General features: G+C 51.1%; 1 protein-coding gene across 2 annotated transcripts; it reads left to right on the forward strand.

Annotated features, from left to right (window-relative positions):
• Positions 1-25,582, forward strand: LOC311354513 (nectin-3-like protein; the record flags this gene model as incomplete). Of its 2 annotated transcripts, XM_084474312.1 has the most annotated exons (8): positions 1-95; positions 8,155-8,505; positions 9,847-10,146; positions 10,980-11,097; positions 12,363-12,517; positions 16,604-17,249; positions 24,606-24,750; positions 25,560-25,582. In XM_084474312.1, the coding sequence occupies exons 1-8, from the start codon at positions 14-16 to the stop codon at positions 25,563-25,565; spliced, it is 1,803 nt and encodes a 600-aa protein (XP_084330438.1). In that variant the 5' UTR covers positions 1-13. The 2 variants fall into 2 exon arrangements, with proteins under 2 accessions (XP_084330438.1, XP_084330439.1); XM_084474313.1 differs by lacking the exons at positions 24,606-24,750; positions 25,560-25,582 and having other exon boundaries at positions 16,604-17,259.
• Positions 25,583-25,631: the final 49 nt, after the last annotated feature.

The following is a 25,631-nucleotide window of genomic DNA, read 5'->3' on the forward strand; positions in this document are numbered from 1 at the left end:
TAGCCAAGACGACATGTCCCCCTCCCGGCTCTGGAAGACCCCTCAGCGGCAGGGCAGGCTCGCCGTCCTCCACCTGCTCCTCTACTGTATCTCGGGTAGGTCTTCTTGTTCGCACCGTTCAGAGCAGTCGTGGAGGTTTAACGCGGAGAAGTTGAAGTGCAACAGCCATGCGTCTCTCCCCGGCGGGCTGCCGGGGGAAGTCTGGTTATAAATGTTGGAGGCTCAATGCAGTTTAAATGCATAACTATGAGGGAAATCATACACGGGTTACAGTTGTGAGCCCGGGTTTTGCTTCATGTTTAGTGAGTCGTGTTTTAGGGCTTTGGAGGGAACTTGGTGGAAAGTTGACTCCGCTGCAGGGGGATGGATGCTGACCGCGGCTGCCATAGAAACGCTCCGTGGACCCGAGGGTCCAGACCCCGACGGACACCCTGATGGACAGCTTGGAGATTTAAGTAGCAGCCATATTGGCGCCGGAGTAATGTTCACTAAGAGTTCACTAAGTATCCCGATGGGATGCCAGCTGGCCGTTTTAATGAGTCACTTAATGCCCTGACTGATGGGCAGTGTTTAGTTGGATCCAGTCCATTATCAGACCACAGACCGGGCGGTCTCATTAAGGTGGTCCTCAGTGGTTCACTTCGTAACTACGACCGCCAGCACCAAAACTTCATCCGCCTTTAACCGGTGTAATGATTACCAAATACACCTGTCCTGCCTGTCTACCATAACGATAATTTGAGTTGACATAACTGATCTTAGGCCTACTTGAACAATTTAATACAACGCTGGACATGGAAATAGTCAAAGAATGTTAGTATGTTCATTTTTTAAACATTTCTATTGAACCGTCCTGATTTGAAGAAAATGTGATGAAGTTCTGTAGACATGTGTGTTTTTGATAGTGTCTCTGATGGGCCATCTCACAATAGCGGCGTTTGTTTGACCACCATTAGTGGAACATTTACAGGATGTTGGGTACTCCTGCCAAGTATTTAGCTGTTTCTGTTTCTGCGGGAAGAGAGGGTTGTAAAGCAAACGGTGGCTCCCTAACGGCCCCTAAGTGTCTGATAGTACGCCTGGCAGGTGGGGCGGCCCTCAGCAGGCCCTATCGCCTGGCCGGGGCCCCTAGTTACTCCCAAGGCTCTTGTGGAGCGCCGTGAGGCTGCAGGGACCCATGTGTCATGCACTGGGAGCCACTCTGGGGAAACTAATTGCATACCGATGTAAACAATGGATGAGACACCAGAAGGACGGCTACTTTGACACACAAGTGCACTTCGCAAACTCGGTTCCCTCTTTTCCAACTAGAACCAACATTAACTGGGCCACAGCGCTGGCAGTTGTAATCGCACGGTTCTAGTGGTGGGTAGAGTCAGTGGCCTTCATAAAGAACTGTATTGTTTTCAGTGTTCTGTTATTTTCCAATTATTCACTCTTCATCCAATCCCCACTAACAACCTTCAGTAAATGAGGCCAGTGGAGCAGATTTCCCGTGCTGGCTCTGGGTGAAATAGTTAAGCCCGTTTATGCTGCTGTACATTCCACACCGGGCTCTGACCTTGTCTTGTATTGAATGGACCAACAGGCCTCATTCAGGAGGCTGGGTTCTGACCGGACCCAACACTTAGCATGCACTCCTCCCCGGACGGGCCCAGACCGGAGATGGAAAGCTGTAGCAACATCTCTCAGAGGACTCCTGCGAAGACCACAGTCTTCTGAAACTAGGCTACGTCATGCGGGCCTACCCCTCGAGTATTCCCCTTCTTGTTGTGCAGAAGCTTCTCTGCAGATGGATTACAATACAGTTTACATCCTCCGTCCTCCCAGCCATCCTCTCTGCAGATGGATTACAGTACAGTTTACAGTCAGTGGGATATCGTTTTCCTTGTGGAGATTTTCTGTGTTTTGGTTTTCCATCCATTGTTCCCTGTAATCAAAAAAGAAAAAAAACTCACAAATGATGGATTTGGATGGTCGTCCAATTTCCTGCAGTGAGCAGTCAATGGGAGAGAAGCCCAACTAAAATGACTGGTGTGAAAAATAAATTGAATGTTATTAAATGTAAAAGTGATTTAGATATATTTTTATATATATATAAAATAATTAAATACAAAAGAAATAGGGCTGTCTTTCCCCTCTTGGGTTTTTCCTACACAATCCAGTGTTCTTGTGGTTCCATTCAGCCCCATCTCACAGTAGGCTGGAACATGTGGCAGAGGATTTCTTCTTTATACAACCAAACGGGGCCCCTTAGGAGCAGCCTTCCCATACAGAGAGCCTCCTATTCCCAATATTGATGACAAAATAAAACCACCAGGACCTCCACAGCCTACTTCTAAGTGAGATGCATGTTTTTCTTAACACGGAGGAGCATCTCTGCCTTGTTGCAGCTCAGTCTGCTTCTCTTCTCATCCAAGATGTGAGCCGCAGAGCGGACTCGCTCCGGCACAGTGGTGTCTGCGTGCCGTTAGTCCCAGTGCTGGGCATCGAACTGATTATTTCTTCAATATCTGAGTGCGGTCTCAACTCTAGACATGGGGGCCCCTGCAAAGAAACCATCCAGTGGCTGTGATGCCCTCGTCCCGGAGCCTTCTGATGCCTTCTCATCCACCGTCTCCTCCAATATGTCATGTACAATGGGCCGTACCCCTCCCATCATACCCACTTGCTCTGTGGGTGATGTGGGTCTCTACCCTGCGTCTCACCTCCAGCAGCGGTAGCAGGTGTATCCATGCGTTGCTGCCCCAGTAGTCACCCGTGGTCATTGTTTAACATCCTCATCAAAGTGGCGGTCCTTATATCTGGGATCCAGTGAGGCCGCACACTGCAGAAACGTGGATCAGACTCGATTTGACAGAAGGGTTTGTTCACAGCCTCTGATAATGCAGCCTTTGTTGTTTTAACACATGTCAGCCTCTTTGCTTTAAGACGCCTCAGGGCTCGGACTGAGGGGATCTCGTCGGCTCAGACGCCTCTGATGCTCGCTGACCCCTCGTCAGTGGTTCAGGCGGGAGAGCACTGGGATCAAGTCTTCAGCTAATCCCCGCTGGTGCGCAGCGCGGGTTGGGGTGAGGTCGTAGCTCGCAGAATATGTAGTGAGTGTGTGCTTCTGTTCAAGAAGTCTTTTCAGTGTGAATAATGTACCATTCTACTGGGTGGTAACATCTGTCTGTACTCAGCTTCACCCCCAACTGGATCTGACAGCCCTCAAGAGCAAAGTAGGCAAGCGGTGAGTGTCTGACTATCTCTCGGCCTCATGCCACCGCATCCGGATGCTCTCTGGCTCAGAACGCCACCGTGGACTGCCAGCTGCAAAGTGTTTGCCATGCGGCCAAAACCAACCCAACCGCCAGAAGTCGTACGTTTGCCATATTTCTGGCGTTCATTCTTACAACGGTTTAGATTTGTCTATTTCCATGTTTCAAACATTGTCTTAAATGCATCTCGGATGGCAGAGCTCCAGGGATTGTTGCACTGCTTTAATCAAGTTCAAACCTCCCAGTCCACGGTCTTGTGCGTTAACGTACTCACAGGGCTACCAGCCGAACTCTGTGTCCTGGTTGTGTAACCGACGGCAGGGATGTCACCGCAGCTCGTGAATGTGTGCGGCCATAGTGTTCCGGGGAGATGTCAGTGAGAGCCGGCCGACTGGGCGTCGGGTGGCAGGGCTCCCTGTCCTCCACCAGGCTTCAGAACGCCACGTCCTCCATAATGAAGAACGCTTGGACTTGTGACCTGACCACCTCATGAATGCTGTGGCTATCCACTGAGTCTTGGGGTTGGTGGTTTGGGCTTGATACCTAGTTAATTTCTTTCGCCTTTCAGAGGATCGTTGTACACTTCTTCTTTTGCTATTCTTTTTGCTTCTCGTCTGCTTTTCAAATTGCTGAGATTTTATGTGTTAAAACTCTTGTAGAACTACTTCATGAAATGTCACTGGAAAATGTCTTAACTGCAAATCTGACAGAGAAATCATTGAATCCCTGTCAGTAAGGTATGGTTGAATGTCATTAAGGTATAGTAGAATACCATTAAGGTAGAATAGCATTAAGTAGTAGAATGTCATTAAGGTACAGTAGAATGTCATTAAGGTATAGTAGGATGTCATTAAGGTACAGTAGAATATCATTAAGGTATAGTAGGATGTGCTGACAGTAGAATGAATAAACAGTATGACATCATGGAGGTACGGTGTATTGTCCTGGCGGTTCCACCAGGCTACCCCTCTTCACAGCGACTCCACCAGTGTCCACTACGGCAGCAGCCTCCCTCTCATCACACACGGATCACTTGGAGGTGGTTTGATTCTGCTGCGTCTGCACTCCGTTACACACGGGACTCCCGGCTCTTATGTAGATGACCAAAATGTCAAAGCTGATTTCTACAAAAGCGAGCAAAAACGGGGCGGCAGATCCGGTCAGCGATAGCAGACGACTCCGCTCGGAGGGGGGGGGGGAAAGTCTCCCGGGCGCGAGCAGAGGTCACCAAAACACATTTCTGAAGCGTTGACATTAGGGTCAAGCTGCCTGTCGTCCCAGAAGTTGACCCCCTCCCCACCAGGCAGCGCACCTGGCTGAGCATGTACGTTCCACACACGCCCCCCCCCACCCCCACTGTATAGAGCCACACGTGTATGCGAGCCACATGAATGGTGTGTGCGTGGCGGTGTGGACGTAAGGCACTGCCGCCATCCCTCCCCTGGGACCCGGCGTCCTTGCCGTCAGGACGTCTATAATGTGGATGCGTGCTCACCGGCCTTCCCGGTGTGTCAGCAGCTCCACTTATTTAGTCGCGAGACGCCTCAGGGTCAAAGCGAACACGACGGCACGCTGATGGCTTTCACACGTGGCGGAGGGACGGTCTGCCAACCAGCGGGGCTGAGGACTCCAGCGGCTTGCATCAGGCGTCATTCTCCGGGCCTGGAAATGTCCTGGAACCCTCCATTTCCCATAAACAAACAGGCTCTGAGTTTTGTTTTGGTGTTTCTTTGTGTTCTTGGCATATTATCCAAATAGAAGTGGCCATGTATACATCGTTGTGTGGTAGGGAAGATATTTGTGGGATGGTCGGGTGATAAACCTTCTAGACAACATGAAGGCTTCACACTTGTTCTATTGCTGAAGAGGGGACAGCAGGGAGTTTAAAATGGCTACGATCATTTTCTAAAATTATACAAAATATTTATACTTTGATGGGTGTTTGTGGCATGTGATGACACAAACAAATTTTCTGGTGGCTAGCGGGTAATTAAATGAGTAAAGTTTTCAGTTCTGAAAGAAAGCATTAAAGCAGCCAACTAATGCTGAAGTTAGCACAAAGCTGCTAATCTGGTGATTAGCAGCCTCTATGCGTCTGAGTTGTTGGCTCTTTGGAACGTTATGAACCGACTGGCTCCATAAAGTTGGTCTGTCTTGAATCATCCACTTTGAAAAGCCCCTCGGACTGCCTTATTTATTTATTTATTTGGGCTCTGTTTTCTCTGTCATGGTGGGCCGGATTATGTAAGGTTGTCCCCGGGTATATGAAACATTTATACACGACTTCACCTCCTCTTACTTATTCACTGCAGCCTGAAGCAGCCAGGTCATCACCTTCCTCCACACTGATGCATCAGGGTTAGCCTTACGTTAACCTGGTCTGTGGTTTCTGTTAGAACCCTGGTCTGAAGCTAGTTAGAGGTTGGTTTACGTTTAAACTCTGGTCTGAAGCTGCTATGCGTTGGTTACTGTTTTAACCCTGGTCTGTGAGACTAGTGAAGTGTTAGTTACTGTTTAAACCCTGGTCTGGTCTGGACTTGTCTGGCGTTGCAGACTGCATCATCTTGGTGAACCTCCTCAGATAGCAGGAGATGGAGACAGAAAAGTGTTTCTTGACCTCACAAGTCTTCTGTAAGACATTTGGATGGTTTGAAGGCTTCCAGGGACAATATTAGGCTGATGAATATTACTTACATTAGGCTAATGAATACTACTTAAGTAGTGGAATGAAATACACTCGATGGAAGATTAAATTAATTCCACATCTACACATGCAGTTCATGATGAGCTTTTTGTTAATGTATTTGCAGTACATTTTAATTAAGAAACTTAATTTGCATAAGACTTTATGTGGACCAAAACTTAATGCCTTCATAAATCTAGAGAGCTAATATAATGATATGCCCCCCCCAAAGACCCAAGACCTTCTAGTTTTTATTTAGCTTAATATTCTAAATCAGTTGGCTTTTCCGTTGACACAGAGGGAAATTCCAGGAGTCAAACAAGCTGAACTTTTGTCAGTGTGGTTAACGATATTCCAGTAATTAATCATCCTCCAAGGGTTCCAAAGTCTGTCTCGTTGTTTTGACGAGGACTCAGCTCTGTTTATAACTTTATAGTATTCAGTCTGCTGATTTGCAGACATGCTACATCTTCTCCAATTGTGTTGTCAACGTTTTCAGCCCATCCAATTCTGCCCTTTTCTTTGTGTGATGGATTATTCAGGCCTCCATAATCAATAGTTTTTAAAGCTTTACGCCTTCAATACATGTCACCTCTTTAGACGGATGAGGGCCGGGCTGTCATCAATAAAATAAAGAAGGGTCGGATTCCTTTGTGCTGGAGAAAAGTAAACGGCGAGAAGTTTATCTTCGGTGACACGAAAAGGAAATTCATTTCCCTATCGCTCCTCTCCTGGGCTGACAGGAGCTATTAGGCCGGAGACGAATGTGGAGCTGGCGAGGCAACAATATAATTTTTCTCACTCTGTTGCCAAGCGATTCAGCAGTTTTGATTCACGATGACGTGCCCGCTGCCGCTCTGTGGCCCAGCAGAGGAGGGCTCTGTCTGCTGGGCTGCGTTGGGCTTCGTTCATCTGGGACTTCAGCGCCCCACGTCGTGGCTCTCTCTGCCAGGTCCAGGACTCTTCCTTGATATGGCTTTGGTCCCGCTTCCTCTTCCTCTGCTCGCCTTCTCCTCCTCCTTCTTCTTCTCTTCACCGATGATGTCATCTCCTAAGCACATGTCTCCTCCCCCCCTCCCTCCCTGGTGCTCCACTCTATTCCCCCCCCCCCCCCCCCCCTCTCTTCCTCTCCCTCTCTCTTCCTCCTCCCTCTCTCTCTCTCCCTCCCTCCCTTTCCTCTCTCGCCCCTCCCCTCCTCCCCCCTCCGCGGTGCTCCGCTCTCTCCAGGACGAGGCGACACTCCTCGTCCTGGCCTCCTCCTCTTCCTCCTCCTCCTCTTCCTCTGGTCTGGGGCCAGGGGGATGACGACAGCGGGCGCTTCGTGTCCCTCTGCCCGTGTTTGTTCCGTCGGTTCCTCTCCGGATTCCTGGGCTGAGGTCGGGAGGATGAGGGGGGAAAGTTCTCCGACCACAACGGAGCTCCTGGCTGCCGGTTCCAGAACCTCGGAGACGGTTGTCATGACGGCGGGCATTCCTGTCTCGCCAAAACTCAAAGCCGTCCTCCGTTCAATCTGCTTCTCGTACGAGGAGGGATCCATTCTGGCCTTTTTTAATATATTTCTTAATTATATTTGTTTGTTTCTCGAAGCTGTTGTCAGGGGGAACCAGTTTTTGGAGCAGTGGAGACGGGGAAGCAGTGTATAAATAAAGTTTGATTGATTGATGGATAACGACAGCAGACCGAAGGCTCTGCCTCCATCACTTGCGTCGGATCACTTGCGCCTCCTCTCACCGTCTGTCTGGGCTCCCTGCAGCCTCCCTGGGTGAATGTCTTTTGAACCGGGACCAAACTGCAGTTAAAGGGCCCCTATTAACCATCATCTGCACTAGTGGGAGGGTCCACTCTATCTACTGGTAATCAGCCTGCCCAGTGGGCTGTACCAACTAGTAGGCTATTCTGTCCATCATCGATGGCGGTGAACACACCTCCACTTGTGATGTCACAGAGGTTGTGTTTGGCCTGGAATGGCTGCTCAGCGCCGCCCCTGGTGGTGAAACAGAGAACGTCAGGCATTGTTGGGGACCTGTCCCCTCCCCAGTAGCCCCGTGACCCCTCTGACCCCCTGTGACCCCCCCCCCCCCATGACCCGGTACCCCTCTGTTCCCTGTTACCCCCATGACCCCCCCCCCCCCCCCCCCATGACGTGGTACCCCTCTGTTCCCCATGACCCCCCTGTGACCGTTGACCCCTCTGCCCCCCCCCCCCGTGCAGCGCGGGCCCGGGCCAGCCAGGTGCTGGTGCCCCAGAAGGTGAACGCTGTGCTGGGGAAGAACGTGACGCTGGAGTGCCAGGTGGAGGTGGGCACCAACCTCAGCCTGACGCAGAGCTCCTGGGAGCGACGCCTGCCCACGGGCGCCGTCACCGTGGCCGTCTACAACCCCCTGTTCGGCATCTCCGTGCCCACGGAGTACGAGGGCCGGCTGACGTTCCGCTCGCCCTCGTCCCACGACGCCACCATCCTGCTGGCCGACGTGGGCTTCTCCGACATGGGCGTGTACACCTGCAAGGTGGCCACCTTCCCCCTGGGCAACACGCAGGCCTCCACCACCGTCAACGTGCTGGGTAAGAGGGGTGTGTGTGTGTGTGGTGGGTACGTGTGTGTGCTGGGTACGTGTGTGTGTGTGTATGTGTACTGGGTACGTGTGTGTGTGTGTGCGCTGGGTACGTGTGTGTGTGTGTATGCTGGGTATGTGTATGTGTACTGGGTATGTGTATGTGTGTGCGCTAAGTACGTGTGTGTGTGTGTGTGCGCTGGGTAGGTGTGTGGGTGGGGGTGTGTGTGTGTGTGTGCTTGGTACGTGTGCTGGGTACTTGTGTGTGTGTGTGTGTGTGTGTGCTGGGTACATATGTGTCATAAGGATCTGCAGCTGCTCTAATGAAGTGAAACCACAACAGAATGACATCATCATGACATCATCCTGAGTTGGGTCGTTCTGCAGGGCGACACACAGTGCCTATCAGAGCAGAATTCGAGCCCAGCCTTTAGATATCATATATCTACATCATAGAGATGTTATCTAATATATATTATTATATATTACACAACGTTATTAGCTGTCAGTCTGGATCAAATGAGAGGAGGAGGAGGAGACGAACCGCCTGGGGCAAGAGGGGGGGAGAGGAGAGAGGGAAGGACTGGGGGAGAGAGAGAATGAGATGATGGGGTGGGGGTTGGAGAGAGAGAGAGAGAGAGAGGGAGAGAGAGAGGGAGAGAGGGAGAGAGAGAGGGAGAGAGGGAGAGAGAGAGAGAGAGAGGGAGAGAGAGAGGGAGAGAGAGAGGGAGAGAGAGAGGGAGAGAGAGGGAGAGAGGGAGAGAGAGAGAGAGGGAGAGAGAGAGGGAGAGAGAGAGGGAGAGAGAGAGGGAGAGAGAGAGGGAGAGAGAGAGAGAGAGAGAGAGAGAGAGAGAGAGAGAGAGAGAGAGAGAGAGAGAGAGAGAGAGAGAGAGAGAGAGAGAGAGAGAGAGAGAGATGAGGGGAGAGAGATATTGATTACAAGAAAGGGAAAGGGGAGTTCCCTGGTCGACGTACGTATTGGTTACATAACGGGGGAGTAGTATATGGAGAGGGGGGAGAGAGAGAGGCTTCTGAAGAGAGAGATCAGAAGAAGCGTGATGAGGAGAGGAACAGCGTTTTCTTCAGGGAGTCACGTGCACGCTCAGAGGACGTGCACACCCTCAGAGTGTGAAGAAGAAAACTCTGGGACGTGCACGCTCTGGGACGTGCACGCTCTGGGACGTGAGCGCTCTGAGCTCACCACAGTGTTCGAGAGGGGAACCTGGTAGCAGAGATAAAGGTTACGACTTCTGATAATAAAACCATGCATGCCATCTTAAGAAACGTAACTCTTTAACACTTTTACCACTTCTCCCTCCCTCTCTCTCTCCCCCCCCCCCCCCCCCTCCAGTGGAGCCTAAGGTCTCCCTCTCGGCGGGGCCCGGCCCCCTGGTGGACGGCGGTAACGAGACGGTGGTGGCCACCTGCACGGCGGAGCGGGCGCGGCCCCCCGCCGAGGTGTCGTGGGAGTCGGCGCTGTTCGGCCAGTCGGAGGTGCAGCTGTGGGACGAGCCCAACGGGACCACCAGCACCAGGGTCCGCTACCTGTGGCAGCCCACCCGCCACACCCAGAGCCACGGGCTCACCTGCGTGGTGCGGCACCCCGCGCTCCCCGCCGACCACCGCATCCCCTACCAGCTCAACGTGCTCTGTGAGGCTCGGCTCGACCGGTCCCATCCTGTCTTAACCTATCGACCTTAACCTTGTCTTACTTTATCTTAGCCTTAATCTTATCTTCACCTATCTCCTCTTAACCGCTCTCATCTTAGCTTAACCTAGCGTACCTTATCTTACCTTATCTTATCTTATCTTACCTAATCCTAACCTCTCATCTCATCTTAACCTATCTTAACCCATCTCATTCTAACCTATCTTCTCTTATCTTAACCCATCTGACCTTAACCTATCTTACCCGATCTCAACTCGACTCCTCCCAGCGTCTCTCCGCCCTTAATTCTCGCGGTACCGCTGGTCTAAAGGACTACTGGTCCCGGTTCAGCCCGAGACCGTTTAGCGTGCCCGCGCCCCCCCCCCCCCCCCCAATGTAAACATGGCAATGTTAACCGAGAATGAAATGAAAGTATTCAACACAAGATGGGTCATCCATGTTGATGAATTCTCCTTCATCCAACGTATAGTGTGAACGTAGAGCGATGTCCAGGCTGTCAGTTTGAAGACGTGTTTTACACGCGCTGCGTCGCGCCGTATCAGCAGAGCAGCGGGGCTTTGGGTTTCGCCAGCTAACCTCTTTATCTCATCTCTCATACGCCGACGGTCAGAGTATCCGCTCTGTTCTGGGAATAAACAACAGCCGTCTGTCTGTCTGTCTGTCTGTTCTCCCGATGGGAGGCGAGGCGGAGGCCCCCCATTGGTCAATGTTAGGTTTGTTTCTCGATCAGGGTGTCAACATCGTCAAACTAAACTCACTTCCTGTCACACCCCATTCATCACCGTTCTAACTGACATCACTTCCTGTGTGCCCAGACGCTCCGGACATCTCCGTGGTGGGCTACGATGGGGACTGGTACGTCGGGCGGGAAAACGTCCAGCTGACCTGCCGCGCCAACGCCAACCCCCCCGCTCACCACTTCAGATGGATAAGGTGTGTGTGTGTGTGTGTGTGTGTGTGTGTGTGTGTGTGTGTGTGTGTGTGTGTGTGTGTGTGTGTGTGTGTGTGTGTGTGTGTGTGTGTGTGTGTGTGTGTGTGTGAGATGATCAGTGTATAAACAGGTCCTAAAAGTTGAGCAGAGCGATGAATGAAAGAGCCCTTATCCTCTCTGGAGGAGTGCTTAGCCGCGTTCACATTTAATAACTAATCAACGGCTCCCAGAGCATTTCGGGAGGTGAACTCATGTCCCTCTCCTTCTGTCCGCTCCGGTCGTTGTGTCGTCTCCCCCTTCGTCCCACCGTCAGCTGAGATGCTCTCAGAGGACAGGTCCGTTGAGTCCGTGGAACGGTGAAATGCTGAAGATCAAATGTTAATGAGGAGGTCATTAAATATGCAATTACTCATGCAGCCTCTTCTGCCTGGGCAGGAAGCACCAGCGCTGGTCTGGAGTTGAAGTCCCTGAAGGTGTTTGTTTACCCAGTCAGGCACTCATGCAACACAGGAAGGGAGGGAGAGAGAGGGAGAGAGATGGAGCGTGTGAACAAAGGGCCGTCTCAATGCAACACCGGAGCAGAATTTGCTGAACAAATGAACAAAAGGTTCCCCGTCAGGGAGCGAGGCGTTCTCTGAGGAGCAGGGTGTTCGGATGTGGGGAGGTGGGACGATAGCTGGTGTTCAGAACAGGTTTCTGGTCGCTTGGAGAAGACGTACCGCGGTCTAGGCCGGTCCTGCAAGATCGCTGCATCAGCTCGACGTCTCTTATGGCCACATTATGTATAAACATATCATAAATCCTAACGACATGTATTTGGTAATGTCTTTTGTTTTAGTTCGATGCTATATAGTCCACGTAATTCTGAGTGTTGTGGAGTTTTCTTAGTCTTCCGGAGTATCGGAATGCTCCTGAATTACGTGAAATGAAGTGAGAATGACAGGGAGATAGATAGATGAATGAAGATAGATGAATGTCCAGGTATGTTGAGTATGTCCTGTAGTGTTCAGGATAATGTAGGGAGTCTGATGCTGAACATGTTGTGGTCTGTGTTCTGAGAGGCCATGTAGACGGTTGCTTCCAGGGTTGATTGATGGCCTTGGTTTTCAATCGGCGCTTTGCAAAACCTCCTGCAAACAAAAGCTGGATCGCCCCACTGCGCTCGCTCTGCTCAGAGGAAGCTTTGGGTGGCGGTAATGATGATGAATCCCCTGGTCTTGGTGCGTGGTGATGATGGAGGTGTTGGGTGCGTTTGTTTCGTGTGCAGGCTGGACAGCGACGTGTGGCCGGACGGGGTGGAGCGCCTCAACAACACGCTGCTGTTCCTGCGGCCGCTGCAGCGCAACGACTCCGGGGTCTACCGCTGCGAGGTGGCCAACAGCATCGACCTGCGCAGCCGCGACCTCCGCATCCTCATACAGGGTGAGTCCACGGCACGCCCCATCAGACCACGGACACTCTTGTGCACGCCCCATCAGACCACGGCCACTCTCGTGCACGCCCCATCAGACCACGGCCACTCTCGTGCACGCCCCATCAGACCACGGCCCCCTCCCGGGCACTCCCCATCAGACCACGGCCACTCTCGTGCACGCCCCATCAGACCACGGCCACTCTCGTGCACGCCCCATCAGACCACGGCCACTCTCGTTCACGGGGGCTTTGCTCCAGGGACCAATACCTTCCTGGTTCATTGAAGGCCTGATGTTCTGTACAAAATGTACAAAATATGGGAAAGGCCTGAACATGTACAGTATATAATATTATGGCGGGGAAAATACATGCGTGATTAAGTGTTGGCATGGGTTTAGAGGGGGGTGTGATTGGCTGTGTCTTTAGAGGGACGGGAGGCTGATTGGTCTGAACAGCCCTCCCTGCCTCTAGACCAGGCAGAGAAGCGGAGGTAAGGCGGTATATCAACGACGGTAGCGTTGGGACAGTGTGGAACCCGTGTGGAGAAAAGGTCTCAGTGTCTGAATATCATGACTCTGGGGGAACTGGAGGAGGACCGTGGCTCCTCTCTCGCTCCTCTGAGGGGGTCTGTGGTTCCTCTCCCTCTCGTCCGGAGCGAAGACACGGCTGCAGTGACACGACCGCAGCGCATGCATGGAACCCGTTCCGTTCCCTCCTCCTCTCGACAACAGGCCGATTAGCATGAGGTCTCCAGATGTGCTAGCACTCAGGAGGGTTGATCCCGTCTGCAGATGTTCTGAGCCCTGATCGGTCGCTCCGCTCTGTGGTGTGGCTGCCTCCCTGTGATCTGCTGCTCTCTGGGAGCCTGCTCCTCCCTCCTCCCTCCTCCTCCTCCCTCCCCCCTCCTCCTTCCTCCTCCTCCTGGTGTGACGTCAGCGCTCCGCTCCGTGTTTCCGCTGGGGGGCCGCGTGCCGCGCTGGGCGCCTGCAGCCCACCCCTGATGTCCCGCATTCATGAAACATTCAATGCTTCTTTTCAACTCTTATTTATTATTCATTATCTTCATTTCTTCTGCCTTTTGAGGGGAGCTGTATGAGCTGCATGTACGCACGCACGCACGCATGCACGCACGCACACATGTACGCACGCATGTACGCTCACACACACACACACAATTTAATGAGATAAGTGTGTGTGTGTGTTCGCTTGTCAATGCAGTGGCTTCCGTCTTCTTCATGTTCTACTGGAACATATCTTTGTGTTCTAGTAGCAGAACATGAAGACGTGTTCTAGAGGAACATGTCTTCCTGTTCTACTACTAGAACCCAAATACGTGTTTCTCTAGAACACGTCTTCTAGTCTTCTACTAGAACACGTGTCATGTTCCTTTAGTACATGTATTCTAGGACACGTATTCTAGGACACGTCTACTAGAACACAGACCGTGGCCGATATGGCTGAAAGACACAATATAACTTGATCATATTGATCGATATCGATAACTATTGATCATTTTAATGACCTTAAAAGTCTAGGAATTACCATGCTGGATTTAAACACTTCTGTTTAACACTTAATATGACCTTCCACAGTTCTTCATTGATAAATACTCCAATGTCGATACAACAATGAAAAACACTCAAATATTGTAATAATAATAATAATATTGTAATAAGAAGTATGGAACCGTGTTCGGTGATCCAGTCTCTTATCGATATTTATTGAACGTGTTTTATATTGATATTGATCAAAAGTCCATCACGATACGATCATTTATTGCTTTATTGCCCAGGCCGAACATGTCATTCTGTTCTACTACTAGAATGCGTCTTCTACTAGAACACATGTTCTTGATCTCCGTGTTCAACGCGTGTTCAACGCGTCTTCATGTTCTGCGTGATGTAACTCCCCCGGTGGTTAATCCCGGCGCTGTCAGCGGGCAGACGTTGTTGTGTCGAGCAGCAGTCGGCCCCCCCCTCATCAGTGTGTTGGAGTCGGACTCCCTGCTGGGGGGCTGCTGCTCCCGCCGTGTGATGTCTCATGCTGCTCACCATGCAGCCACGCAGCGCAAGCAGCTGTCAGCACGTCGCATGGTCAGCGCCTGGTGTTAGCATGGTTAGCGCCTGGTGTTAGCATGGTTAGCGCCTGGTGTTAGCATGGTTAGCGCCTTGTGTTAGCATGGTCAGCGCATGGTCAGTGTTAGCGGGGGCTAGTGGGATAATGAACAGGTCGCTGTACACATGTGCGGCAGTAGCTCAGGAGTTACAGCGTGTTGGCTGGTAACCGCAAGGTTGCCGGTTCAATCCCCGGCTCCTCCTAGCTGCGGAGTGTGGAGGTGTCCCTGAGCAACACGCCTCACCCTCACTGCTCCCGACGAGCTGGCCGCCGCCGCCTTGCCCGGTCGACTCGGCCACTGCTGTGTGTGAGGCCCGTGTGCTCCTGCTGTCGTACGTAACAGCAGCACACTCGTGTTCCCACCCCTCAGCGCCCCGTCTATTTATACCACATCTTTATTGGCTGCTGTCAAGGCGGAAGGTCGCGACCCCGCGGTCACCTCGACAGCAGTCACCGGCGAGCGGGCGGTGCCGTTCTGAACCCGGTGATACACAACACAACGCCGGCTCACAGCGACACAGCCTGGCTTCCCTTGGTCTGATCCCTCAGTAGGATGTGTAAAGTCATTTATTTAGTTTTTACTCTGCCTTTTTCTTGTAATCTGGTCATTTGTTCACCGTTTTCTTTATTTTTATTCTGTCGTCGTCGGAGTCAGAATGTTTCATTTGATCGTTTATGTTCATGTTCTCACTGTTCATCTCCGGCACTCGCTGGGACCGGGCGGGTCGGTCTCGTCTTGAAGTCTCTTCTTAGTCCCATCACTTTAATGTTCCTCTCTGCCCGCCTGTCCCCATGGCAACTTGACTACTAGTCTCCTTTTCATGTAGTGTCCTTTTAACTTAGTCTCCTTCTAGCTTAGTGTCCTTCTAATGCAGTCTCCTTCTAACGTAGTCTCCTAACGTAGTTGGAAGCTAGTACATGATCTATTGGATCTACTGTAAAGTGAATGATCTACAGTATAGTACACGATCTACAGTATAGAACACGATCTACAGTATAGTACATGATCTACAGTATAGAACCCGATCTACAGTATAGTACATGATCTACAGTATAGAACACGATCTACAGTATAGTACATGATCTACAGTATAGAACACGATCTACAGTATAGTACATGATCTACAGTATAGAACACGATCTACAGTATAGTACATGATCTACAGTATAGAACATGATCCACTGTATAATAAATATAACAGGTTTCTTCAACAGCCTTTTGGGTTAACTCCTTATCTGCTAATCCTGGACTCCTGAACCAATAAAATCCTAAAATACCAGAAATACTTAGTGCCTAAAAAAGGCACTACAGTTATCCTAAATATTCTTATAGTTGCTTGTAAACACACTATTGAGCCTCTAAAGAGGTCTCCTGTGAGGAGGTTTAGAGGAAGGGAGGTTCTCTGGTGACTAGGGAGCAGAGAGCCAACATGGAGCCTTGAAAGAGGTCTCCTGTGAGGAGGTTTAGAGGCAGGGAGGTTCTCTGGTGAGGGAGCAGAGAGCCAACACGGAGCCTTGAAAGAGGTCTCCAGTGAGGAGGTTTAGAGGCAGGGAGGTTCTCTGCTGAGGGAGCAGAGAGAGGAGAGGGCAGGAGATTCCTCCCAGCTGAGACTCCCTAATGAAAGACCTCAGTAACCAACGCCAACGCAGCGGTTTCTCCCAGGAAACATCCTCTGATTACCCACTCACCGGCCCAGCGCCGAGCTGCTGGAGGTGTGTGCTGGTGCTCAGCAGCTGCTTCCTGTTCGGATCGATGCAGAACCTCTTTACGTCGGAGGCTAAAACAATATGAACTGGCCCCAGGCACGAGGCGTGTAGTTTGTGACGTAGTTTAGTGGATGTTTGTTGTCACGTCGAACCCCCTAGCTGATGTAGTGACATTCTCCTCCTCTCCCCCCCCTCTCTCTCCCCCCCCCTCTCTCCCCCCTCTCTCCTCCTCTCTCCCGCTCTCCCCGTTCCTTCCTTCCTCTCCTCCATTAGTTCCTCCCTCCCTGTCCTCCACCGTCCCCCCCTCCGCGCGGGGCTCGTCCTCCAGCTCTCTGGACACCCGGCAGCGCGTCCTCTTCACCTCCCCCACCCTGGAGGCCCTGCCGGCGGGCCGCCTGGGCGCCGTGGTGGGCGGGGCGGTGGGCGGGGCCCTGTTCCTGCTGCTGGTGCTCTCCGTGGGCTGTGTGTGCTACCTGCGGCGTTGCCACGGCAACGGCCCCGGGAGCGCCTACGACAAGCCCTACCCGGGCAACGCCTCGGCCCTCCACGAGCTGCGGCCCGCCAAGACCCCCCCCCAGGGCCGCGACCGGGACCGGGAGGAGTGGGGCGACCGGGAGCAGGGCCGCCGTCACCGCGGCAACCAGAACGGGGACGGCCGCTACGCCAAGGGCTACACGCGGGCCATGAGGGAGAGCGCCCAGGGCCAGGAGGGGGGCCGCGGGACCCCGGGGCCGCGCCCCCCGCTCGGCGGCAGCCCTCGCCACGGCGACCGCTCCCCCCACCGCCCCCCTCCCCCTCCTGCCCCCGCCAAGCCGCTGGGCAACGGCTCCCCCTACTGGACGGCGGACGGCTACGACAGCGGGCCGGAGGGGGAGTACGTCTCCCACCGCGACGGCTCCGTCATCTCCCGGCGGGAGTGGTACGTCTGACCACGCCCACCCACCCCCCCACTCCCCCCACTCCCCCCCCCCCCCCCGGGACAGCCAATCAGAGACTCAGAGCCTGGACGGAGAGAGTATAGTTTGGGTTTTTCTGGGTTTTTTACTCTTATGTTGAGGGACGCCACGACGCACGTCGTGTCTTCATGTGCACCTGGAGGGTCCCGGGACGGGGGTGGCCTTCAGCGCTCTCAAGGATCCTGGAGCTGCAGCAGAGCGGCCTGGTTCAGACGGTGCTCCTCTGTGGGTCAGATGATGCTCCTGTGTGGGTTCAGACGGCCTGGGTCAGACGATGCTCCTGTGTGGGTTCAGACGGCCTGGGTCAGACGATGGTCCTGTGTGGGTCAGACGATGGTCCTGTGTGGGTTCAGACGATGGTCCTGTGTGGGTTCAGACGATGGTCCTGTGTGGGTTCAGACGCCCGCTGCGTCCCACAGAGGACACGGGCACCAGGGTCCAGGTGGGCACCAGGGTCCAGGGCGATGATGCGTTCATCAGATTCCTCCAATAGCAGTGCAGCGTTTCTTTCTCCGGGTCTGGTTGCAGTGAAACTGTTTCTTCATCCGAGGGGGGAAACACTTTTTCTTTTTTCTTTTCAGGTTTCATCCGTGATGCAAGACACTTAAAGTATGTTTTGTAGAACTCTTTCTATCCTCCTGGATTCAGAACCTCGTTAACGTCTGCTGGGATGTCGTCGAGGGAGGGAGGGGGGGAGGGGTGGGGGGGGCGGGGGATGATGTGCAGAGTCATCGGGAGCCGCTCTCGTCCCTGAGAAGCTCGGCCTCACACAGTCATCAAGTCCTCTTACAGTAGTGGCGGAGAGTTGTGGTTCTTAAGTACCTCCCTGTGGACGTCTTCCCCCCCATTATCCGCGACCTCTGCACCACTCTGAGAGCAGCGGGGCTAACGCAGCTACCAGGCTAGCACAGACAGCTAGGTGGCAAACACTAACAAAAAGCTACCAGGCTAATTCTAGGCTAGTAAAGCTTCCAGGCTAATACAGGGCTACAGGGCTAACACAAAAAGCTAATGGGCTAATGGCTAATACTTGGCTACTACAGCTTCTGGGCTAACAAACAGCTACTGGGCTAACACACAGACGGTGCTGATCTGATGACTTGATGGGAGAGATTGTTCTTGTATTTTTATCACAGACATGCCTCCTAGACGTGTCTCTGTTTGGTTTATTTATAATGTCACATAGTAGAAGAGGAAGAGACAGCATGAGGAGGAGAAGCTTACTGCCACCCCTGGTTCGTTACTGCTATCCCTGGTTAGCCTACCATTAGCCCTGGCTAAGCCTACCGTCAGCCCTGGATTAGCTGACTGCTAGCCCTGGATTAGCTTACCGCTAACCCTGGGTTAGCCTACCGGTAGCCCTGGTTAGCCGACCGCTAGCCCTGGTTAGCCGACCGCTAGCCCTGGTCAGCTTACTGTTATCCCTGGTAAGCTTACTGCTAGCCCTGGCTTACCCAACCGCTAGCCCTGGTTAGTCGACCACTAGCCCTGGTTAGCCTACTGTTAGCCCTGGTTAGCTTACTGCTAGCCCTGCTTAGCCTACCTCCAGGCTTCGGTATGCAAATTTCCTATGAAGTTCTTCAGTTTTATTTCATTGTATTTATATTGGGGGGGGGGTTTTGAGTTGAGTTAATTTATGTTGAATGAAGTAGCTCTAGGCTTGGATATCCACATGTCCCAGTCTTGTTCTCTGACTGCCCCCCTAAACCCCCCCACCCCTTTAAGACAGACCCCCTCCTCACCACAACACACGCCTGTCCGTTGCCATGTTTGTACGCTGTTTGCACTAGACACTAGAGTATTATGTAGTCGACAACAGGGTCACGGTTAGAACAGACAGATCCGGGTTCTGAGGAGAACTGCTGCGGCCGGTGGAGCTGAGCTAGTTTGTTCTCCACAGTCAAACTGTATATTTGTTTACACATATCTTAATATGACCATTGGCTGGCAGCAGATATGTTTTGGGTCCGCCCTTATCGTCAAATTCAGTTTTCGCCGCCGCAAGACAGCCAAATATTTGTGTTCATTTCTAAATGCAGTTGATAAAGTAACTGTGTTTAAGTGTTATTGACGAGGTCTCCAAAAAAAATACTGACGAGTAACTTATTTTCTACATGATCCCGGGAAGTATAAAGTAAAAAGATGCTATAAGCCAGTGGGATCTTGGATTAGCCGTGGTAGAAGCTGAGTAGGAGCACTTAGACAGCGCTCTGTAATAGGTAGAGTTATAAACACTCACGTGGTTGTTTCCTACAGAACTGGAAACGGTTCCTCCTGTGATATTTCTATATTTGATGGGTAGCTTGTGACCTTGTACAGAGAGTAGAAGTCTTTTCGTTTGTAGTTTGGATCTGCTAAGCACTTTACCGTCCAGTACAAATTTAATCCATTCAGTAGAGCTTGACGACTTTTATTTTAGTATTTTTCGTATATGACCGTTTTCGATACTCCTAAATGTGTTGAAGCGCCGAAGCTGTGTTGGAGGAGAAGCAACGGCAGCACGTGCATCTCCTAGATAGCGTGCTCTGGCGTTACTCGGTATAAATGATTCATTACTCCTATACAGTATGTAAAGTACAGGCCCCCAGCACTGAGCCCACTGGGTCTCTGGTGGGACGTCCTCAGTCTCTGGAGGACCAATGGGTCTGGGTCTAGTCCTGGGTTTGGCCCTGGGTCTGGGTCCTGAGTCTGGGTCCTAGGTCTGGCCCTTGCCCTGTGTCCGGCTCTGGGTCCAGCCCCAGCCCTGGCCCCTGGTTCTCATCAGTATTTATTTGCCACGTTAAAGAGTATATGTGTTTCACTAAATGTCACGTGCCTTAGATGCCAACAGCCTCCGTGTTGGAGGAGCTTAGAGTAAAACGTAGGAACTGGGTTTTCTTAGCCTCCAGGTATTAGGATGTCAGCGTTTTCCGCGTCGTCTGATTTAAATTTTTTTGTGAAACATTTGAGGAAACGATCTTTTCAAAAACCGTCCTTTTCACTCTCCTGTGCCATACGTAGTTCACGGTGAAGTTTGACCACAAGCCAACGATCAACTCACACCTCGGTTCAGACGAAGGAAACAGGACGATGATTGTGTCGTCGCCAAGCGTCGTACTTCACGGTTGTTTCGGTCGGCCCTCTACCCGGTCCAACGCTGGTCCAACGCTGGTGTTCTGTTGAAAACTGTGAAGTACGAGACAAGCAGGAAACGGCTCTGAGGAGGACTCACTTTGTCTTAAGGACCCACAGCGTTTTGTACAGATGTTCAGCAGCTGCTCCGTGCAGAGTAGGACGCTCTTTTGTAAACCTTTTGAAACACTTGAGTTAAATAAAGCACCTTAGCACCTGCAGTCCTCGTCAATGACCTGAGCTCGCATGTCCCTGCTCTGCATTTATTACTAGTGTACAGATTCACTTATTCCTATGGTACATAATCACTCGATATGACTTCTTATGGTATAGAATCACATTATTTATTATCGTGGGCGAATCACATTATTTATTAACGTAAAGAATCACTTATTTTTATGGTACAGAATCACTTAATATAAATTCTTATGATACCGAATCACTTTTTATTGCCTCAAAAGAATATCGCACCCTGTCACCCTGGTAGCTCACCAAACATGAGATGACTGGATGTCCTTTACCACCTGAGCATATAGCATTCTTTAGGCTCATAACACTAGTTACAGTCCTTTACCACCTGAGCATATAGCATTCTGTAGGCTCATAACACCAGTGACACAGTACTTTATATCTTGGGCATGTTCATGTTCTAACCTTCTCCTGCTCAGTCGCAGAGTTCTCTCCACAGGATACGGACCATCATTTAGAACTCTCAGGTAACGGTTTTACCTGCAGATCGTTTCGATTTATTGTCCCTTTTTAATTGCTGACCACCGATCGGTCGTACAATGACACACACTGAGCCGCAGACAAACACGGTCTCAAAGAAACACACACACACACACACATCTAGACTCTCAAACACACACACCAACACACTTTTTCTCTCATAGACACGCTCACACAAACACACACACACACAGACTCTCATGCACACAGACACACACACACACTTTCCCTCATACAAAAGCTCTGTCACACACACACACACACACACACACACACACACACACACACACACACACACACACACACACACACACACACACACACACACACACACACACACACACACACACACACACACTTGCCCGCTAGACAGTGTCTCACACACACACATCTGTCCTCTTATTGTGGGAGAGACAAACGTCCCCCACTTCCTCTCCCCCAGCCGGTCGTCTCCACGGTGACTCCCCCCCCCCCCACCCCACCTGTCTGCCCCCTCTCCTCTCTCCAGGCCAGTGACTCCTCTGTCCCCATGGCAACAAGCTCATCTGGTGACAGCAGCGTTCTCCTCCGGCTTTCTCTAAGGAAACCCCCACCCCCCCTCCTCCCCCTCTCCCCCCTCCCCCCCCTCCCTTACCTCATCTCTCTCCCCCCTCTCTTTCCCCTTCTCTTCTCCCCCCACTCCATATCCCCTCTCTCCCCCCTCCTCATCCCTCTCCTCATCTCTCTCCTCATCTCCCTCCCCCCTCTCTCTCCCCTCTCCTCCTCCCCCTCTCTACTCCACCATGAGGGGAGGGTTAAACGGAGTGGCTGAGACTCAGTAGGATGATGTCATTGTTGAATGATGTCATCGGGAGGTGGATGGTCCTGCTTTAGCTTGTGTTTGACTCCCTGCCGAAGGTTGTGGGTATGATCCTGGTATTGTCCTCAACCTACCTAGGCAGCCTAGAGCAAGATGCCCCATAACCCCTACCTGATCATTAATCATCTGGTAAGATATTAGATATTTGTGTATCTAATATCTGATATATGGTTAATATTGTGCTTTAAATCCAGAAGATAGTGATGATATCTAACAGATGAAGACATGAGGAGCTGCTTCAGTCCAGCCAAGCTGCCTGGGGTCTTTAAAGCTGCCGTGTTTACCCATTAAACGTCAAGGAGATGTTGGAGTGACCTTGAGACGGAGCATGCTCAGTGTGGACCTGGACAGACTGAGCATGCTCAGTGTGGACCTGGACAGACTGAGCATGCTCAGTGTGGACCTGGACAGGGGCTGCTTCTCTACCTGAGACATGATCAATCTAATTATCAATACATGATATTAATGTGATCAATACATGAACTCCTCGATCAATATAATATCCTTGATGACAACATTATAACGATCAATACAGTATCCATTCAAACATTTCAACAATTCTAACATAACATTATCAATTTTAAAATTGTTTGCTTCAAAACTCCCATGACAGGATTAGTTATGTTTCTGACATTCAAGAGATTAAAGACTAATCAGATGAGCCAGGAGCATGAATCGCCATACAAAGATATATATATATATACGTACATATATATGAATATGTATATGTACTGTATATAAATGTATATGTACTGCTGTATTCTGTATACTCTATAAACTCAAATATACTCAATACTCTACTTGATGTAATCTGTATACTCTATAGTATACTCTATATACACTATACTGTATAGTATTCTGTATCTCCTCTTCTCTCAGTCCTCTCCATGAGGGTCCTTCTGACAGGGCAGCAGACTGCTCCTTGTCTGATGTCCTTCCTGTCCGGTTCTGACCTCTGGGTCCCACCAGCATCTGTTCCTACCGGACTCTACAGTAGCACAACCTTTGACCCGGGATGTTAAGTCGTTCCTCTCCCCTGGCTCCTCCTCCTCCTCCCTGCCCTCCCCGGAGGTCAGGGGTCAGGGTGAGGAGGGGGGGTATATCTCTCCCCTGGTCCCGGTCTTCAGGAGGGGGGAGTATATCTGTCCTCTGGTCCCGGTCTTCAGTACAGGGGTCAGGGTGAGGGGGGATATATCAGTCCTCTGGTCTTCAGTACAGACACCATGTGACAGCTCCCCCCTCCTGCGTCCTGGTCTACGTGGTCCTGGTCTATGTGGTCCACAACGCATTGAGAGAGGAAAGAATCAGGCCCGATGTGTGACCTTCACTTTGTAAGAGAAGGTTGATTGCTGAGTGTTGATTGGACGCCCCGGCCTCCCCCCTCCCCCCTCCCCTCCCTCTGCACAGCAGGACCAACACAGGGAGCTAACGAGGTCTGGCTGATGAGTGCACCAGTACAGTAGTGCACCAGTACACACAACCAGTCAAGGGAATCTACTTTGACCAGGCTGCTCTGTGGCGTACATGAATAAATCAGACCTCCTGTCACACTGACAGGAACAGGAAGTGACCTAGCCTACGGTTGACGACCTGTGAAAGGGTCCGTTGCATTTAAATGTAGAAAATGAAGACACAAAAGGCCTACTTCAGATGTTTTTTTAATGTCTAGTGTTTGAAGTGGTGGTAGATTTTCTTCTAATACATTGTTCAATACTTTCATATTGTTCCATCACTGCCCTTGTTTTTTGTCTTGTCTTTTATCTTTTTTTTTTTTTAAGGAACTTTAGTGTATTGAGCGTCTGTATGGAAGATACAAAGGTAGTTTTCAGTAGGCCTAATCTACTGACCCCCTACCGACTACCTTCCTTACAAACCTATTTTTCAGTAGGCCTACTGACCTCTTACCGTCTGTATGGAAGGTACAGACAGTAAGGTTCAGTAGGCCTACTCTACTGACCCTACATCTGTACCTTCCTTACAGACAGTAACACCTACTGAAACCTACTGTCTGTATGGAAGGTACACACAGTGAGGAGTCAGTAAGCCTGCTGAATGCTCAGTAGTTGCCGTTCTGTTTCTACGTCTCCATAAACCCTCACGCTGGCTCGCTGAAGCGCACTGGCCTCACGGAGTGGAATACCGGTTACTGATTGGCTAAGAAGTCCCACAGTTCTGTTTAATTCATTTAATCTCAATTAATCCTAATCTTCAGTCCGGACGACATTATGTCAACACGTTGTAATCCTGCTCCCACTTGAGGAGGGACTGAGCCACTAAGATATACTGCCCTGCTCCATGTACAGGCTGGACATGGATTCTATGTATGTATGTGTATGTGCATGTATATATGTATGTTTATGTGTAGGTGCATGTATATGTATATATTTATGTTTGTATGTGTATATATATAGATATATGTGTATATATCTATATATATTTATATATAATATAAGTATTTATACGCCTCAACTTCCTTTTATGATATATGTCATTCCGTTTTCTGTCTTTCGTCACTGTGTGTGTGTGTGTGTGTGTGTGTGTGTGTGTGTGTGTGTGTGTGTGTGTGTGGCCTATATGTGTGTGTGTGTGTGTGTGTGTTCTCGATATGTGTGTGTGTCAGGTCAGTCTCGTCAGGACCGGTTAGACTCCATCGCGATGGCGGGGGCCGTGATGGGCGCTGTGCTTGCCCTCTTCCTCATCACCGTCTTCACCATCGTCATCATCGCCTCCCGCAAGACTCCGCCCCCGAGCTTCGCCGACAAAGTGTGAGTTAACCGTAGAGCAAGGCATTAACACTGCGGGGTTAGGGGTTCCATTGCCACAGGTCGAGCAAGGCATTAACACTGCGTGGTTAGGGGCTCCATTGCCACAGGTCGAGCAAGGCATTAACACTGCAGGGTTAGGGGTTTGAAACCTGTAACCCTGGTAGTGTTAATGCCTTGCTCTAAGGCTGTTCCCTCCCAGGGTTGTCTTTGTTTATACTCACCTGTTAAAATGAGGAGCTCAACACGCGGTCCAATCAGACGGTAGCACACGTCAGAGAGGAGGAGGAGGAGGAGGAGGAGGGAGGGGAGGAAGGGGGACGTGAGGTGAAGGTGGGCCGGGTAATTGGCGTTCTGGCAGCCCGCCCTGGTCGTCATATTCCTGCTGGCGTGTGGATCTATGCGACACCTCCTCCCCTTGATGCACATGCTGAGGCACAGAAAATGACTTTTAGTATGAATGATTTACTGAGGACCGAGCGAGCGAGAGGTCCGTCGTCACGCCGCCTCCTGCTGAGGTCACCTGGTCACCTGGTTCAGAACCGACCCGCTAAACCGTTAGTTAACCTGAGGTCACCTGGTTCAGAACCGACCCGCTAAACCGTTAGTTAACCTGAGGTCACCTGGTTCAGAACTGACATGCTAAACCGTTAGTTAACCTGAGGTCACCTGGTCACAACCAACTAAAGAGTTAACCGTTAACCGTTAGTGTGTGTGTGTGTGTGTGTGTGTGTGTGTGTGTGTGTGTGTGTGTGTGTGTGTGTGTGTGTGTGTGTGTGTGTGTGTGTGTGTGTGTGTGTGTCTCTCTCCAGGATTGATCTTCCTCCGACCCACAAGCCCCCCCCTCCCTACGCAGAGAGACCCCCCGCCATCCCCCTGGGCGT

Source organism: Micromesistius poutassou (genome assembly GCF_964030765.1).
Source record: "Micromesistius poutassou genome assembly, chromosome: 10".
Taxonomy (NCBI): domain Eukaryota; kingdom Metazoa; phylum Chordata; class Actinopteri; order Gadiformes; family Gadidae; genus Micromesistius; species Micromesistius poutassou.